General features: G+C 35.8%; 2 protein-coding genes across 2 annotated transcripts; both read right to left on the minus strand.

Annotated features, from left to right (window-relative positions):
- Positions 1–837: 837 nt before the first annotated feature.
- Positions 838–2,775, minus strand: LOC142175271 (uncharacterized). The gene is made up of 4 exons (XM_075241856.1): positions 2,653–2,775; positions 2,278–2,547; positions 1,886–2,059; positions 838–1,689 (listed from the first exon to the last, which is right to left on the minus strand). The coding sequence occupies exons 1-4, from the start codon at positions 2,773–2,775 to the stop codon at positions 838–840; spliced, it is 1,419 nt and encodes a 472-aa protein (XP_075097957.1).
- An 11,349-nt stretch (positions 2,776–14,124) lies between these two features.
- Positions 14,125–18,320, minus strand: LOC107771170 (premnaspirodiene oxygenase-like). Its single transcript, XM_016590499.2, has 2 exons — positions 17,376–18,320; positions 14,125–14,879 (listed from the first exon to the last, which is right to left on the minus strand). Exons 1-2 carry the CDS (start codon positions 18,288–18,290, stop codon positions 14,259–14,261), a joined length of 1,536 nt encoding a protein of 511 aa, XP_016445985.1. The 5' UTR covers positions 18,291–18,320; the 3' UTR covers positions 14,125–14,258.
- Between the last annotated feature and the right edge of the window lie 1,188 nt (positions 18,321–19,508).

A 19,508-nucleotide genomic window follows, 5' to 3' on the forward strand; every position in this document is an offset into this window, starting at 1 on the left:
AGTTTAACCCAACCGATGCCAGATGTTTGCCACCTGGCTGGCTGGGAATAAATAATTTGTTGTAGTCTCTCCACTGATCTACACTTATCAATCCATACTTGAGAAAGTAAGAGATTAGGGAACTGACAATTAAGGGTCAAAGTTAGACAATTGGTTACTTGCTGAATAATATGCCATCTGGACATGTGCATATTGTCTCACTTAATTGTACACTTGTTCTTCCAAATTTCCCAATAAATTATTGATGGTAAATACTGAAGTAGCGCAAAATGAATATTTTTTCTCCCTATAGCTAACCACCAGCTCATTAGAGTCTGCCTTAAATTACCCTTGTTAAAAGTAATGCTACATGAGCTACAGAAGTATGACCATACCTGCTCTGCTACCTGGTTGTTGCTAAATAGGTGTGCAATGGTTTCCTCATCATGTATACTACAATAACAATATTTTGAAGGAATCATAACACCATATTTGTTGATAGCATCATTTGTTGGGATCCTGTCCTATAATAATCTCATCATAAAGAATGAGATTTTAAAGGGGAGGTTTTTTAGCCAAATCTTCTTGCTAGTCATTGTTGCTCATTTTTCCTTTCTTACAAGTTGCCAAGCTGATTTACATGTAACGATTCTTGTAGATTATGGTGTCCATTAGGGGCAGAGAGCTTTCAACTCATTTACTTCAATTTTTTGAATTGTATTGACCACATTGCGAGGTAATACATCCAACAATTTGTCTAATCTCCATGCTCAATTATGAATGAACTCTTTCACCATAGTACTCTTGGAAGTCCTAACACCTTCAACCAGAATAGCCAAGGCTCCTAAACGTGTCCAATTATCCCACCAAATGGACACCCCTTCTTCCTATTTTCCAGAAAATAGTAGGTTCTGCCTCCTTTTTGATGTCCATTAACCTCTTCCATGTATGCGATTGGCCATATGCCCACTTCCTGGCAATAGGATGATATCTCTTACAATACTTAGACTCCAAAAACTCCTTCAACAGAGTATGCTTTGTCCTGAAATTCCACAAGAGTTTGGCTGAAAAAGCACTACAAGTGTCTTGTAATGATCTGAAATCTGCTCCACCTTCATGGACTGGAAAATATAAACCACTCCAGGCTTTCCAATGTCTTTTGTATCTACTATCTTCCTTCCCCCCAAAAACTTTGGCAATATTCTTATCAATTTGATTCAACACTATTTTAGGAGGATGAACCACAGATAATAAATACAAAGGTAACGCATGCAACATAGATTTGATAGGGATTGCCTTTCCACCATAACTCAAAAATCTACCCTGCCATCCTTGCATCCTATTAGCAACTTTAGACACCATATTGTTAAAGTATACAATCTTCTTCCTACCTACATAAATAGGAAATCTCAGATATAGCATAGAAAATTGACAGTATGAAAAACCAGTGATCCTATAGATGTCACAGATTCTAGGATTGTCTTCCTGCCATGACGTATAGAATTCAGATTTTCTCTTATTCACCATTTGACCAGACACCTTTTCATATAACTCCAACTTTGATATCATTAGTTGTAATGATACTGGATCAGCAGAAGAAAATAAAATTATATCATCAGCATAGATGAGATATTTTAAGCCCCTTCTTATCAATTGAGTATGGAATAAACCTTGAACCAATAAGGCCATCCATAAGTCTGGATAATAATTCTGCACCAATGACAAAAAAGGATAGAGAAAGAGGGTCACCCTACTTGATTCCTTTGTTGGACTTAAAACAATCATGTCACACTCCATTTATATTGATTGAATACCAAGCATTGGTCATAAGCCTCCACACCATATCAATCCAGGATTCTGAGAAGCCCATCTGCCTGAGTACTTGACATAAATACTCCCATAAAACCTTATCGTATACTTTAGCCATGTCCAACTTTAATATAACATTCCCACCTGAAGATGGTTTAGCTATATTGTGGACCATATCTTGTGTAAGCATGATATTTTTCGTGATTGATCTACCCTTGATAAACCCTGTTTGATTAGGAGACACTAACTTCTGCATCAGTGGACTCAGTCTCTAATTCACCAACTTGGACAGAATCTTGCATGAAAAATTACTAAGACTAATTGGTCTAAGCTCTGTGAACGATTGCGGGCACTCCACCTTTGGTAACAAGATAAGACATGTATGAGTTAGTGCCTTAGGTATTTCAGTACATGCAAAAAATAAAAAATCATTAGTAGTAAGTCCTCTTTTCTAATCTCCCAACAAGAATGGTAGAACTTCCCAGAGACTCCATCAGGCCCTGGAGCACTTTGAGAACTCCCTAAGAACACCACCTCCTTTATTTCTTCCATAGTAGGTATTTCTATTAGCCTCTCATTTTCTTCCTCATCAATTAGTTTAGGAATACAACTCAGAGGTGAGAAATCACTATGAAATCTCTCCCTAGTGTACTGTCTCTGAAAGAAAGAGATTGATTCGTTAGTAATATCATCATCCCTTTCCACCCATCTATCAGTATCTTTTTTCATCTTCTTCAAAGCTAACCTCTTCTTTCTTCCCTTAACCACAGAGTGAAAGAATTTTGAGGTTACCTCTCCTTCCACAAACCATTTAATTCTAGATTTTTGTTTTCAAAAAGACTCCTCCTTCTTGTAGGTTCTAACCAGGAGTACATTAGCCTGATTTAATGCAGCTCTATTCACCTCAGAGTTATCTGCTAAGATGTTATTCTCCATTTCAGCCACTTTGTCCTCCAACTCTTTGACTTTGTCAAAAATATTGCCCATTGTGACCTCGGATCATTCAGATAGTTTCTTGCATGTATTTTTAAGTTTCAAATGAAACCTCCACATTGGTGTTCCCTGAACCTCCATATTCCAAGCGTGTTCCACCACAGTTTTGAAGTCTGGATCCTCAGCCAAAAAATCCAAGAACCTAAAATACTTAATAGGTTCTCTGTGAGTATCCTTGGTAATGATAAGTAAGGGAGAATAATCAGATCTGGTTCTAATAAAATGATTGACACTAGTTGAATCAAACAAGTTTAACCATTCATGGTTGACTAATACCCTATCCAATCTTTTCCAAATCCTTTTCTCCATTACACCAAGTGAATATTGATCCAGAATAACTAGGATCATTGAGTTTACAATTCATAATGCACTGTAAGAAAGGTAAACTCTTTGACATCCTGTAAGGATTCCCTCCTTTTTTTCTGTAGGATCCACAATACAATTAAAATCCCCACCAATTAACCAAGGTAAAGTATATTTATCAGCAATGTCAAGACCCAAACTTCCCTCAATAGGATGTCGTGAAGGAACCTAGTCTCTAAGACTAAGTAAGCCTAATACTTACTGAATTAAAGACATAATTTAACCATAACAACTACGAAGCATGAAACTAAAATTTTAATAGTAAAACTAATGATCCTAAGTGCAATACAATACCCAAAAACCGGTAGTACAAGTCATAAGCTCTACTGAGTTTGCTAGAAAATCTCTAAATACAATTGTTCGAAATTTAATTAAACAGTACGAGTACAATATCATAAGGTGACTCCGAGGCCATGCGAACGCGACGTCAGGTTTACCTTGAGTCTCCACAGCAATGCTCGACCAGCTAGCTAATAATCAACAATATCCGAGGCACCTGAATCTGTACAAAAATGTGTAGAAGCATAGTATGAGTACACCACAACGGTACCCAGTAAGTATCAATACTAACCTCAGTGAAGTAGTGACGAGGAACGGTCATGACACCCACTGGACTAAACAATCTGAATAAGTATAAATGTAGAACTAACAGGGAACAATGTCTCTATAAAGCTAGGCATGATGACAATAATAATACAATGCTTGTAATTGGAAGCTAAAAGCAACAATTAACAATAGGGAACAAACAGGTAATAACAATGTTGAGTGAGCTGAACACAGTTTAAAGCTGGGTGACACCAAATAAAGGAAAACAAGTAACAACTCAATAAGAATAACCGCTTTCACACTAGGTTTTTCCAAGAATTTTCACGAGGTACCAAACCTCAAATCACAAATAACGGGTCCCAATTCATGAACACTAATCACTTGGCACCTTGTGCCCACATTACAACTTATAACTGCACGGGCGACTCACATGCCAAGAATGTGACAATATCTAATATCTGTACGGACCACTCACATGTCAACAATAAGAATGACTCATGACAGCACGGACAACAAATGGCACATAAGAAACGTTCACCACAAAATGTACAGTGTAATAAATACGGCAATGAAATTGAAACAACGAATAGTACAACAACGTTAGCTACACAGAACTAAGCAAATAATAAAACACGGAGAAAGACAATTAATAGTATGCTAGGGAAACAACAATCAAAGACAAGTACAAGAGAATGGGAAAATGTCAACAAGAATCACTACCGAGGTACTGCCTCGTAGTCTCAAATCATAAAATGAATCACAATCTTTCTTTATATCACCACAAGAGCCTTTATATTTAGTTTTGAAAATTAATTTTCCCGAAATAACATTCCGCATTTTAGCCGACCTTATCACACCGCATGGTTTCTAGTAGTTCCCCTACTAGCCACACGTATCAAGCTCATCTTATCTCACCACATGCGTTTCAACACCCAGACCTTATACCACCGCATGTGTAGCAATAGTAATAACAGCACGGCAGAAACCTCGTGCAAACACCCAAAATATCCTCTCAACAATAACACGTGTTCCAAAACATAACTCAATAAAATGACTTGCATAATATGTTCCCATATGACACAACATTTCCTCAAAACAGTTTCAGTACCACAACTACGCATAGCTCTCGGCTCAACAACACTGAATACAACAACAACAACAATAACACGAGAATACAACAAGTAAATCAACTCAAGAACTTCAGAACACAAAGAAACAGTAGAACGAGCTCATAAAGAAAGACACAATAGGGAATAATGGTCTCAACAATAATAACTCAACAAGGAAGAGATAATGTGTAGAAATGATTTCACAAAAGTACAATTCGACGATAAGAGAGATAACATGAATCAATGATTCCAAATAAGGATAAGTCAACAATGATAAGGGATAACAAAACTTCATTTAGGGTTGAGCAATTATGGAAGAGATACAATAATTCAATTAAGGATAAGCAATTACGGAAAAGAAAATAATAATTTCAATTAAGGATAAGCAATTACGGAAAGGATAGCATGGCAATAAAAGAGGCAACAACTTTAGTAAGGCACATAAGAGTTTAATCAGAAATAAGGGGTAGAACATGAAGCAATAAATTCTAAATAAGATATGTAAGGGTGAATTTAGTAAATGGGGGATTTAACATGACCAAACAACTTCATATATAATGAACTTAACAACCTAAGAGGCTTAAACGGTCAAATTTTCACAAATAAGCCCGAGCACGTACTCGTCATCTCGCGTACACGGCCTTCACAAGACACAATTAGCACAAATGACTAAAATCCTAAGGGGTAGTTTCCCTTCACACAAAGTTAGGCAAGATACTTACCTCAAAGAAGCTAGACTGATACTCTAAAATGACCTTCTCGAGTGAAACAACCTCTGTATGACTCAAATATAGCCAAAATAACTTCAAATCATAAATAAAACTCATAGAAAACAATTTCGGATAATAAAGCTTCAATCTTTAACAAAAACTAAAAAGTCAACCCAAAAGTCAACCTCCGGGCCCGCACCTCAAAATCAAACAAAATTCATAAAATACAAATACCCATTCGATAACGAGTTCAACCATGCCAAAATTATCAATTTCCAACATCAATTCATCCTTCAAATCATCATTTTAAGTTCTGAAAGATTTTTACAAATGTTCCCTAAATTTCTATCTTAATTCACTAATTAAATGATGTGAATAGCAATGGGTTCATGAAATATAATAAGATTCGGTTAGAGAACACTTAGCCCAATGAATTTCTTGAAAACCCCACAAAAAATCTCCTAAAACCGAGGTCTCTAACTTAAAATATGTTCAAAATATCAAACCCTCGACATATATGTGATTCTGCCCAGGACTTTCGCATTTGCGAACAGAAAATCCGCATATGTGGCCTCGAATTTACGAGCAAAAGTTCGCGTCTGCGAACACAACTTACCAGGCCAGGATGCACATCTGCGGAAACACAATCGCACCCGCGACATCGCAGAAGCGCCAAACGAGCCCCAAAAGCGAACAACTTCGCATATGCGGTCACTGGGCCGCAAAAGCGGCCATCGCACCTACGTGCCAATCTCCGTAGAAGCGAGATTACTCCCAGGCCTCTATAATCACAAAAGCGGAGCCGCACTTGCGCTCCAAAATGTCCTAGGTGCGAAGCACCAGAACCATACCTGTCCCAAAACATGAAAATCATTTGAAGCTTGTCCGAAACACACCCAGGGCCCCCGGGACCCTGTCCAAGCATACCAACAAGTTACATAAAATAATACGGACCTACTCGAGGCCTCAAATCACATCAAACAATTCCAGAACTACAAATCTCACCTCGAATTGAACTTATGAAATTCCAAATCTTCCAACTTCCAGAACTCGTACCGAAACATATTAAATCAACCCGGAATGACATCAAATTTTGCGTGCAAGTTCCAAATTACATAACAAAGCTAATTCAACTCTTAGAATCGCACTCTGACCCCGATATCACTAAAGTCAACTCCCGGTCAAAACTCACAATCTTCCAAAACTTTAACCTTCCAATTTTTGCCAAAATACTCCAATTTACTCTATGGACCTCCAAATCCAAATATGGACGCACGCCTAAGTCTAAAATCACCATATGAAGCTATTGAAATCATCAAAACTCTATTTATAAGTCGTCTACATAAAAGTCAAAACTCCGGTCAACTCTTACCCCTTAAGCTTCTAAAACAAGATTCCTTCTCCCAAATTGATCCCGAATCATCCGAAATCCGAAATCCGAACTCGACCACGCACGCACGTCATAAAACATAATGCAAAGTTTCTAGAGATCTTAAGCCCCCGAACGGGACGTAAATTCTCAAAATGACCGGTCGGGTCGTTACAAGCAATATCCATAAGGGACTCCCACAATTCTTCTCTCAATTCACCTTTACATTTAGCATACACAAAAGACATCAGAACTGTTGTCTCATTCCATTTGATCATACATGTAATATGCTGTTCACTCTCCTAAACAATTCTGCAATCTAGTATGTCATCCCAAAAAATCCTGATCTGACTATTACTATTAGAGTATGCATTTGAGAAACCTAATTTTATTTTGTATTTATCCAAATTGTCAGCCTTGTGGAAAGGTCCACAAAGATCTACAAATGAAAAATGTTATGATCTAATCAATTATTTAAGTCTCTCAAGAGCACCATTAGAACTAATGCCCATGATATTCCAAAATAGAGACTTAATCATTAAATTAGTTGGAAAGATGAAGTTCATGTGAGTTTCTCCCAAGCTGTTGTGTAGAGTGTCTACCACCCCTTCCTCTTGTTGATTGTCTGCCACCCCTGTTGTTGCCTCTTCCCCTGCCTTTTCCTTTACCTCTAGGCGAGAGATTAGCATTTTTGATGATGCTGTCAAGTTTCGAGGTAACAACAATATCCACTTATGCCCGAGGACAAAATGTATCAACTAAAATTTCTGCATGGTTATCATTGTTGGTTCCAGTAGACTCATTCACCAAATAAGCTTGACCATCACTATGCAACTCTTAACTATCAACACTTGCATACTCCTCACTATCTTCAGAATTTTCCTCATCAACATAATCCATGTCTTCTAAGCTACTTTCCTCCCCCTCTTCTCCAGATGAGTCCGATTGTTTCCCATATTTAATTCCATGTGTGAAGTGTCTATCTTGCTCCTCCTTTAAACTTGTGCCACTGATGAGTTTCAAGTAATTGTTGTGGACCTCTACAAGATCAATGTCATGGACTGCTTCATTACTATGTGGTTGTGTGTCTGTATGATTATCCACACTTATACAATTGACTATTGGGACCTCCTTTTGATTTGTTGCTTTCACCTTTCCCACTTGCTTCAGACCTTCATTTGTATCACTCCTAATACCTTGAATCCCATAGGTATTAGGATGAGAGTTGTCAGCTTCTTGCTCTAAGTTATCATCATTTTTATTTTTATTACCTTGTTTCTTCTTCTTACACCTTTTATTTCTTTAGGGATGAACGTCTGTAGTATTAATCTTGTTGCCCTCACCATGCTCCCCTTGGACCTCTTGATTGATATCATCTATTTTACCTTTTTCTTTACCAGGAGTCTCCTTAATCATTGGCAATTGGTGGACAGTGGTAGGTTCAATAATAGTGATCCCTTTATTTCTCCTGGAATTTTGATTTTCTACACATACACTTGTGCACTATTACCCTTCTTACCTCCTCTGTATTGTATTTGCTCGACATGTTTTCCTTTGGATTTTGTTGCATTTTGAGTCTGCTTATTTTGAAGCTCTTCTTTGTTGCGTTGATTGTTTAGTGGTATTGTTCTGGGCTTTGATCCTCTTTTATTCACAGTCTGGAACCCATCTTTATCTTTGTTCTCCGTTTCATACATCTTCTCGCTTACCTTGTCCTTCTCTTTTTTGGATTGTTCCTCTCTTTGAGCTTTGATCCTCTCATCTCTTATCTTGTTCCTACATTGACTTTCAAGATGTCCCTGCATTTTGCAATATAAGCAATAGCTTGGAACTTTTTCATATTCAATATCCAACTATTTGCCATCATCTGAACCATACAGTCTTTTGAAACCAAGCCATATTTGATCTAGTTTTGTTTTTAACAATTCAATTTCGACCTTTACTTTGGCCATATTTCCCATGGGTTTAGAGTATGTAACTTGGTCAGGGGCCACCACAACTCCAACCTCACTAACCATTTTTGAAACAACTTGCCAATTGAAAAGGTGCCAAGGCAGTTGATGGAGTAGAATCAAAATTAGGACAATGGAGGTTTTTTCCTCAGGCTTAAAGTCTACAGTCCATTTCATGATTTTTATTAGTGCGTCACCAATATCAACATATTCCTTAAAACGGATGTGATTATAGTCGACTTCATTTGACAGATCGATATAGACATGCTTAGGATCAAAATACGCAATCTTAACTGAGCCGGTTAATTGGAATTAACGAATGAAAACCTTCCTAATCTCCTCCATTGTCGGTTTCCCTCTGTAGAACTTACCTATAAGCGCGAATTTACATTCTTTTGCTAGATTGACGAAGTAATCCTCTGCAGAAAAGAAAACTGTTGGTTTCCCATATGAGTACAAATTTCGATTGGTCGGTCTCATTGTTTAAAGATGGAAGTTTCAACTGAACCGTTTCAACAAATGACGGTTTCGAGAAACTCTGTTTACCTCTTTTGTTACCTGAGGAGTCTTGCACTCTGTTTCCTAGAAGTGGGATTTTTTCTGCTTGCATGTTGGTATGTAAAATATTTTTGGCCGGTGTAGTCCCATTTGGATGTGTATTAGTGTGTTGATGAGGTGTCTGATGTATAGAAATACTATTATCGGACTGCTGGTCATTCCGACGAGGTAGCCGATTGAAATTCGAGGAGATTTTTGGTTGAGTCGGGATGATATTTGAGGCAGAAGATGTGTGTGGGTTATTATTGATCTCATTCCTGGTGTTAATTCTAACTTCGGTGGCCTTTGTAGCAAGAGTTGAGTCGGTATTTTTTGAGTCCGGAACCAAAGTGTGGTCTTTTTGGACTCAAACGACGAAAATAGGTGAAAAACATAAGTGACTACCATTTTATATATAGCGCGGTTATTTACCGCGCTATACCTTAACGACACATTTGTCCGTTAAGATATATCGCATGTAATATATGCTCTATACTCAGTATTTGCAGTTATAATGTATTGACTACATAGCGCATCAATGACATGCGCTATCTATCCTTCACTTCTCTCCTTATTTTTCTTGTCTCTTGCATTATAAATAAGTAGTATTTGTTTCACTTAAAGCAAAATTTGTCTTTTTGTTCACCAATTCCGTAGAAGAAAATGAGATGTCATTCATATGTTTTCTGGTAATGATTAGTTTTTGGGATTTGAATTGGCAATATTGGGCCACGAGCTATGGCCCACATCCGTTTCGTTTGACCATATAGCTACGGGTCATTTGCATCTATACCCATGTTTTAGTTCACCATTTAACTTATATCCGCTTTGCAAAAATAATTACAAGCGTACCCATTTTTCGGGTAACTTCAGATATACGGGCTTGAAGTAGCAAAAATTTATGTCTGAAGTTTGAACTTCAGAATTTTTTGCCTTAAGTGTAGCCTTATCAAAGCAAAACTTCAGATATTTTTGCCTGAAGTTTGGCCTGACTTGCAAAGGCAATCACATAAATTTCAGTTCATAAGCAAGGGCAAACTTCAGTTTAATTGTGTATATCTGAAGTTTGAACTTCATAATTTTTTGCCTGAAGTGTAGCCTTATCAACGCAAAACTTCAGATATTTTTGCCTGAAGTTTGGCCTGACTTGCAAAGGCAATCATGCAAATTTCAGCTCATAAACAAGGGCAAACTTCAGTTCAATTGTGTATGTCTAAAATTTAAACTTTAAAATTTTTTGCCTGAAGCGTAGCCTTATCAAAGTAAAACTTCAGATATTTTTGCCTGAAGTTTGGCCTGACTTGCAAAGGCAATCACACAAACTTCAGTTCATAAGCAAGGGCAAACTTCAGTTCAATTGTGTATATCTGAAGTTTGAACTTCAGAATTTTTTGCCTGAAGTGTAGCCTTATCAAAGCAAAACTTCAGAATTTTTTGCCTGAAGTGTAGCCTTATCAAAACAAAACTTCAGATATTTTTGCGTGAAGTTTGGCCTGACTTGCAAAGGCAATCACACAAACTTCAGTTCATAAGCAAGGGCAAACTTCAGTTCAATTGTGTATGTCTGAAGTTTGAACTTCAGAATTTTTTGCCTGAAGTGTAGCCTTATCAAAGCAAAACTTCAAAATAAGGCTCAATTAGAAGATAGGCGAATCGACAAAACAAGCTATAATTTCATCATCAGAACAAGTTAATTTGGAAGCTCGAATGGTTAACGGGAATAAACTTGGTTGAAAAACACAATATGCTTATTTTGCAATTGCAGAGCCATGGCCAAAAGGTTCATGATTTGCAAAAATGGACTTATCAACAAGGAAAGTTCAGAAATATATGTATGGAGATAAAAGATATGGAGGCGAGCTATCATTTTTACCAAGAAACGTAAATTCGGAGAGCGAGGATGACAGTTTTATTCTTGCATTTTGCCATGAACTAAGAGATACAGTTCAGCGTGAACTCTCAAGATCCTAAACTGGGAAAAAACAATAATGGGTATGGTCAGATCCTAAACAGAACTGCCCTCAGCCTCATCAGAAAATAAGAGGAGGAAGAAAGGAACGCATAGGTCAGGAGGAAGAAGAGAAGACGTCTGAATTTGTTAAAATTAGGGTATATGTTAAATAATTTTAAAAATATGGGTATATGTTAAATGGGGGTGACCAAATAGGACGCCCCGTGCAATTTCTAGCTACGTGTCATCATTCTAACTCACATTCAATAAAATATTATTTTCACTTTTTTCAACTTTTCTTTTTGGCCAATTTCTCTTTACTGCTACTACTATAATTTTCTTCCACTTTTAAAAACCATAAGGCTTTTTAGAAAATTTTCTTATACCCCTTGAGGTTAAAGAAGAACAAAAGTAAAGCAGAGAAGTTTACATCCTATCTCAAATAACCGACAAATGACATGATCGGTAAAAACTTACCCGTATTAGATATTTATACAAATTTAACAAATTTTCTTATTTGATATGTAGATTATGAGTTTTAATCACCTATGCTTTAAATGGAAGAAAACGGAATAAAGGAAATATTAATCTTTTCTTTGTGCCTTTTGTTTTAACATAATCCGGTTCTTAATCTCTTTCAGTTTCAAAATGACATAAGTAATCAATCTGAAAATTATTGATAAAGCAACTTTAGGCATTATCACCTTATCACTATTAAGAATTAAGAACATAAAATGTATATTTGATTCGTCATACTTTTTAATTTTCAAATTAAGGGTCACAAATTGAGCATTGTTTCTTTGGTTGCCGCAGATTTTTGTTGGGGGGAGAGAGAAAACTACAAGTGAGATCAATGTAATCTATTTTTGTTTGAGGTTCTATTTTATCTTTAGATTGTCGGTTGTGTCATAAACTTATAAGGGAATAAATATTGAAAATAATAGGAATTTGTTAATCGCTCATGATATATGCGCATTGATAATGTAAAATATATCCACATTATCGAATTAAGTTGATATACTCTAACAAATAACTTATCATATTAGACCTAAATTAGTTTCAACATCTACAATAGCACAAGCCACTAAGCAATCTAGCAATCTTGAGTAGCAAGGCACAAAGTATTGGATATCTTCCTGTCGTATGATTTAGATTTCTCTTGTTAGATACTAATCTTATAATAAACTCTATTCTTAAGTCCCAACTTGATTAATATCTTTTTACTAGTATGATTTATATATATATTTTTTATTTTTGCTTAATTTGTTTTATGCTACTATAGAATAGTGAGATGAATCTCTATTGCGGATGAAAAAATACTTATTAATTCCACCACAATCTTTTGACATTGAATTGTACAAGTTCTCTAATTACACCAACTGCTTTCTCAATTTAAATCTTGAATATGAGTTACTCTACTCTTGGATTTGAGTATGTTATAATTTTTCAAAAAATTCATCTCTACCTTTTTAAATAAGACCTTCCTCACCACCTGCCCCAACTGCTTTTATTCTCTAATTTACTTGATCTAATTTCACCCGAACAAAAAGACAAATTTTGCTTTTAAGTGAAACAAATACTACTTTTGTAATGGATAGCTAGTGTCATTGATGCGCTATGCAGTCAATATATTATAACTGCAAATATTGAGTATAACGTATATATTACATGCGCTATACTTTAACGGACAAACGTGTCGTTAAGGTATAACGCGGTAAATAATCGCGTTATATATAAAATAGTAGTCAGTTATTTTATTAACCTATTTTCGTCGTTTGAGTCCAAAAAGACCACACTTTGATTTCGGACTCGTATTTTTCTGGTTTGTTTGGTTGGGATTAGCGTTTGTGAGGTGGTTTGTAGGTGGAGGGTTGGTGTTAATAGGTGTAGGTACGTGTGTTGTGGAAGTGTTATGGGTTGGGTCAGGTGGGGCATGTGGGTGAATAGGGGGAGGGTCTTTAGATTGCATATTACCAAAGAGAGAGAAACTAGAGAGAGGTCAGAGTGTCAGCTGAAATTCTCTTAGCTAGACTGACTTAATATGCCTCGTGCTTAAGTTCCCAATACCATTGACAAGATTCAGAAGAACTCCCTATATATGGGGACTGGGGTACCAAAAATAAGCACTATTTAGTGAAACGGAATATTGGGACTAGGCCTAAATCCCATGGAGGCCTAGGAGTTGCCAAAGCTAACAATAAGAACGTTGCCCTACTAACAGGATTATTAACAAGTATGGCATAAACAAGCATAAGATCAAACCTTCACTCATTTGACGCAACATCATAAAGGGTTAGACCTTTTTGCAACCAGTGGATGACTTGGTCTATTGGTGCGCTGGATCTTGTATAAACTTCTGGAATTCAAATTGGATCCAGAAACCACTCTACTCTTAGAACCTACATTCAAGGACCCCTTACCAAACAATTCTAGATGAAGAGATTACACTTGTACCCTTCCTAAAAGGTGATAAGTGTTTAGTTTTTAATTATTTTTGTGTGATCCGATTCTAGAGTCAAATGAGCTAGTATGTTAAATTGCTTACTTGGTTAAATAATTTTTTTAATATTAACCAAAAAATATTATAATAATCAATTTAAATATTGTATTTAAAATCTAATAACAATACAATATGATACGATGAAAATAAACCACACAAACAACATGTAAATCCGCATATCGATTTGGACCCGAAACAATTACTACATTCTCTTGGAGAAAAGAGAAACAAAATGTACGAAAATTACAAATGTACCACACAAAACGGTGAAACATATTATTTGGTCCGAGCTTTTTAACCAAAATATTCAACTAACTTTGGATCTTATTAATTGCACATTTTCACGGTACACTTCAAAGGTAACAGGGAGACACACATAATAAACTGAAAGAAGGCGAAGCATTACATAAGTGTGACTTTTCACCATTTAAAGCACAACATCAAAAAATTTCATTGTCCTTGTGATCTACGGCAATTAAGTATAGATCTTTCTGTTTCCCTGCAGTTAATCCATTTTTCTCTGTCATATCCAAATCTTCTTGACTAGTTCCAAATGGAAGCACCCAATTAAAATGGTAGAGTAACTGCGCCAAAGGATATTTAATAGTTGCTAAACCAAATTGTATTCCTGGACAAATCCTTTTGCCCGCACCAAATGGAACAAGCTCAAAATGATTTCCCATAAAGTCAACATGAGAATTTTCAAATCTCTCTGGAATAAAATTCTCAGGGTCATGCCAAATTTCTGGATCTCTTCCAAGTGCCCATAGATTAATCAACACTCTGGTCTTAAGAGGTATTGTATATCCATCAATATATGTTTGTTCCCTACTTTCCCTAAACAGCAAAGAACCCGGAGGATGTAGCCTGAATATTTCTTTAATCACTAAATTAAGGTATGATAACTTATCAAGATCTTCTTCATCGAAACTTGTGTTTCCTTTGAAGGCTTGTCTCACTTCACTTTGTGCCTTGATCATAATTTTAGGGTTCTTCATCATTTCTGATAATGCCCAAATAATAGTCGCAGCTGAAGTTTCAGTTCCACCAGCGAATATGTCCTACTTCAACCAAACAAATTAAATTAAATAAATAAATAAAGAGAACATATCGGTACGCATATAAGCTTAAAAACAATCCAATAACGATAGTGTACATCAAAATTTGAAGGAGATACCTTCAAACGGGTTTAAAGTTCTACACATCCAAATAATTGGAGGATGAACTTGAACATTATTTTGATTTAGCTAGATACGTTTGATTGAAGCCTTCAACTAACATGTGGTTGAGGCGTACGTCGTTGTTATTATTAGATGCATTTGAGTGAAGATTATGCGTGCATTTTGTAACATGAACTTGCATCGCTACCCAGTTGATATCTGCCTAAATTTCATCTTTTTTCATTGAGTCACGCCGACTTTTAAAGCATACCGTGTAGTTATACCTCTTGAACCCTTGCACACAATAAGTGTTTGTTAGATTCTCACCAATGTAATAGGAAAAAATTGAAAGAGAAATTGCCGCTATAGGCTATACATCAAGATCGGAGTATTATAGGCGCAGACAATTTCGGTAGTATGAGGAAACCAATCTTGATGCACACGTACTAATTGCATGGAAAGATTTTAAGTACTCCTTCCGATCAATTTTACTTTTCCACTTTGACAGAGCACACAGTTTAAAAAATGGGACTTTTGAAATTTGTGGTTAGTATTTTAAAAGGCATTTTTTGGGCGAGTCCGGAGCGAGGCGCACCAAAAATACCTTGAGGCGATGATGTGGGGCGAAAGTCTCAAGAGGCGTACACCCAACAATTCGGGGCATACACCCGGGCTTTTGAGATACGTTTTTTAAGTGAGGCGTAAGCCCCACGGACTTTTTCAAATTAAGACAAAATTTGTTGAATAAGTCCTTCATATGATACCCAAATTCTCAAAAGTCAGCTTGGTAATTACTCAAAAGTTTTAAAAAGGAACTGAAATGTATTAAATTTAAAAGTCAAGACTTTTTATTGATTGAAGCCATAATTCATGATCTTTCCCAATTCTTTATCTTGTCTGCTAGTCCGCTAATATCTCCCAAAATCATGAATATTCAAATTTTTTTTTACAAATACGAAGAGATCTTCATTCTCCTTTATAGCAGTAAGTTCAAAGTTCAAATTGCAGGTTAGTCATCTTTTTTGTTTCTCCATATAGAAAACTTTATTGTTTTCGACTCAAGTTACTTGTGCTTCTAAGTAGTGTATAATAGATTGTTTATAAATATTTACTGTAATTATATTATTTTATAAATTATTAAAATTTAAATACCTATGGGACTTACGCTCTGTGCCTCGGGGCTTGCGCCTCACTGAGGCATATGTAAAACGCATCGCCTTACGCCTCACGCCTTTTAAAACACTGCTTGTGGTCTCAAACAAAATATCTGTGTAATGTATCAAAATATGTCTCTTGAACTTGTGTTCTTAAATTTTTCACGTAGAATGTTGGACTTGAAGAGTTGCTAAGTATAGAAAGTGACGTTCTTTTATAAACTGACTAAGAAGGAAGTTAAAGTAAGAAACAAAAATTGAAAGACAAGCAGTAATAATCAAAGTGGATCCCTCTCAGAAGTCACTCAACATTTTTAGGGCTTTATTAAACATTATATTTCATATTTCTTTTCAGCCCAACCATTTAAAGAATCAAAAAACCCATTTAAATCATGACTTGACCGTTCCATGACTCAACCCATTTTCTCTTACTTCTATTATAAAAAAACGTAAATATTACTTTGTTGTAGTGTATTATATTGGTTCTCAATATAGTTATACTGAATGTATACATTGGTTTAAGCAAAGTATTAAATAAAAAATAAGGAATTAATCTTAACAAACTAGAGGAGTTAAATTTGAAAGTGAAACAAGAAAATTAGCAGCGTTGAAGTGGAAGAAAATATAAATGAGGAAGGAAAAATGAAAAAAGTATTTATGCTTGAAATTTTGACCGAGAAATATTAATATAAGAGTAAATTAAAAGACAATATCCTCGATGTTTTAGAACAAGAACGCGCATTGCTTATAGTAAAGATAATGTTACTAGACGACCATTTCTAGTCGAACTGATTTAATACTTTGCTTAAACCAGTATGTTGAAAATCAAGATAATTAACAGCAAATTAATATTTACGTTTTTTTGTAACAAAAATAAGAGAAAGTGGGTCGGGTCAAAGAGCGTTTTGAGTCACGGTTTAAATGGGTGTTTTTTTATTGTTTAAATGATTGAGTTAAAAAAATATGAAAAATAATATATTTAATATGACTTAAATGTGTTGAGTGACTTTTGAGTTACAATGTGGAAATTATGATGACTTTTCTGTTACAAAACAAAGTAAAGTGACTTTATAAACAATTTATCCGAGAAATGGACTCCTTGGTAAGGTGATTATGGACATGACAAGTTAAATCTTAATTAGTCTCCATTTTGTTCCTAACTCAGAAATTATATACTTGTGCGCTCATTAATTTAATCGTAAAGAGACACAGGATAACTATCATGAGCTGGGAGAAAACTTACAGAAATGACTGCTTTTATGTGATCATTTGTGATTGGAAATTGAAGTTCGCCATTGTCCTTAATTCTTAGGAGAACGTCAACAAAATCTTCACCTGCAAACTCACCATTTCCCTTGCTTCCAGCAGCTCTATTCTTAATATGCTCATTGATTATTTCCTCCAGAGCTGCATCAGCCTTGTTATGCAGCTTTACGAATCTTGATTTCGCCCCACTCATCTTGTGAATTAATAACTTCCAAGAAGGGAAAAAATCACCCACATCAACTAATCCTCCTACTGATTCCAGTACTTCACTCAACAATTTTATCAACTCGTCTTGATTTTTACATGCTTTCCCAAAGGCTGATCTACAAATCACCGAGTTCGTAAACCGAAGCACTATTTGTGTCAGGTTGACAGCAGAACGTCCATTCACGGATCGAATTGATGAAAGCAGACGCGAGAGTTCATCTTTTCGAATTGAGCTAAATGACTTGACCATCTTGACAGTTAGAAGTTCCATGACACATATTTTACGCATTCGCCTCCAATTGTCACCATATGGTGCGAAGGCAATGTCTTTGCAATTGTAAGAAGAGATGTTTATGGTTGTGAATACAGGCATAGTAGCAAAGGCAAGATCGTGAGTTCTTAAAATTTGTTTTTTCATACTAGGTGATGATATGACCATTGTAGGAACTTCTCCAAGTTTAAAATACATGATTGGACCATACTTTTTTGCTAATTTTGTAAGAGTTTGATGTGGAAGTCTTCCTCTGATCAAGTGATGGATACTACCAATAAGGGGGAGTCTCCATGGACCTGGAGGAAACTTTTGCTGTTTTGATTTTTTCCATTTGTCAAATACAACAATAAATAGGAAGGGAAAGAACAAGAGCAGTGTAACGAAGTTCAAAGTAGAGGAATAAATCTCCATCTTTCTAATTAACAGTAATAAGGAATTAAGGACTTTTGATGTATATTGCTTAAGTTGGTTCATTTTAGCTGTCTTTTATAATGCTCCAAACAGGCTCAAGTCAAAACAAAGCTAGCAAGGCACGTGAATTCAATGCATAGCAGTTAGCTGATTTAGTTAAAGAGCCATAATAACATATGAACGACGTGTAAAATTTTCTTAAATATTGGAGGCTCTTCGCCAGCTTTCTTTTATTAATGTTTGTGCTGTGTATATTCATAGTGGTAGTGATTAAAAAGAGAAGGAGACTCATTGCTAGAACACCGTAAGAAAGAAGTAATTTTTAAACACTTCTTGTACAAATTAAATATTTGGTAAACAAAATGGAAGAGATATTATTGACTAAATAAGGTTATTTACAATCAAATATTGACAATTGAGACTAAAAGTGTCATGACCCAAAATCTCACCGGAGCCGTGATGGTACCTAATACCGTTAGCTAGGTGAGCCAGCAACAAATATATGAAAATACACTTTAACAAAGGTAAGAAATTATCTCAAAAAGCGGCATAATATAAATATCTGAAGTTATAATGTTAATACAACTGAATCCATCCCAAAACATGGTGACATCAAGTACATGAGCTCTATAGAGTGCTAAATACAAAGAATAAACAAATACAATATTGTCTGGAAGACTATAGTAAGAACATAAGATAAAGAGGGGACTTCAAGGCCTGCGAACGAAACACTAGTGCTAATTCGAAATCTCCAAGCTAATCCGGATACAGCTCACTAGAAACCGCCGCTATCAACAACATCGGATCTGTACACGAAGTGTAGAGTATAGCATGAGTACAACTAACCCCGTGTGCTCAATAAGTAACAAGCTTAACCACGGGCTGAAAGTAGTGATGCGCTTAGCACGGTCCAATGCTCACTTTCCACAACCAACAATAGCAATAACAGCAAAATAATAACATATGTAGGAATACAACTCAAATGATAACAGGCTCAGCTTAACACACATAGGAGGAGAAAGAGACATACTTATCAGATATAATAGTCAAGGCATCAACTACTACATAATATACTTAGACAGGTACTTAACATGATAAAACTGTAATATCAAGCTTTAAGGAAAAAATAGATTCATCAAATACCAATTAGCACGAGAGATAATACAACTCTATGCTTGCATGCCAGTTACACATGCCAATTCAACAAAGAATCACTGT

The sequence above is a fragment of the Nicotiana tabacum genome, chromosome 21, assembly GCF_000715075.1.
Source record: "Nicotiana tabacum cultivar K326 chromosome 21, ASM71507v2, whole genome shotgun sequence".
Classification (NCBI taxonomy): Eukaryota; Viridiplantae; Streptophyta; class Magnoliopsida; order Solanales; family Solanaceae; genus Nicotiana; species Nicotiana tabacum.

What these genes read in the sequence shown, in the direction of transcription:
- LOC142175271 (XM_075241856.1), bottom strand. Translation starts at nt 2,775, where the DNA reads ATGGGCAATATTTTTGACAAAGTCAAAGAGTTGGAGGACAAAGTGGCT. An exon ending in GTGCTCCAGGGCCTGATGGA is followed by an intron (nt 2,060 to 2,277) that starts GTCTCTGGGAAG and finishes TTGGTGAATTAG; the next exon opens with AGACTGAGTCCACTGATGCA. An exon ending in TGGCTAAAGTATACGATAAG is followed by an intron (nt 1,690 to 1,885) that starts GTTTTATGGGAG and finishes TCATTGGTGCAG; the next exon opens with AATTATTATCCAGACTTATG.
- LOC107771170 (XM_016590499.2), bottom strand. Translation starts at nt 18,290, where the DNA reads ATGGAGATTTATTCCTCTACTTTGAACTTCGTTACACTGCTCTTGTTC. An exon ending in ACATAAAAGCAGTCATTTCT is followed by an intron (nt 14,880 to 17,375) that starts GTAAGTTTTCTC and finishes TGGTTGAAGTAG; the next exon opens with GACATATTCGCTGGTGGAAC.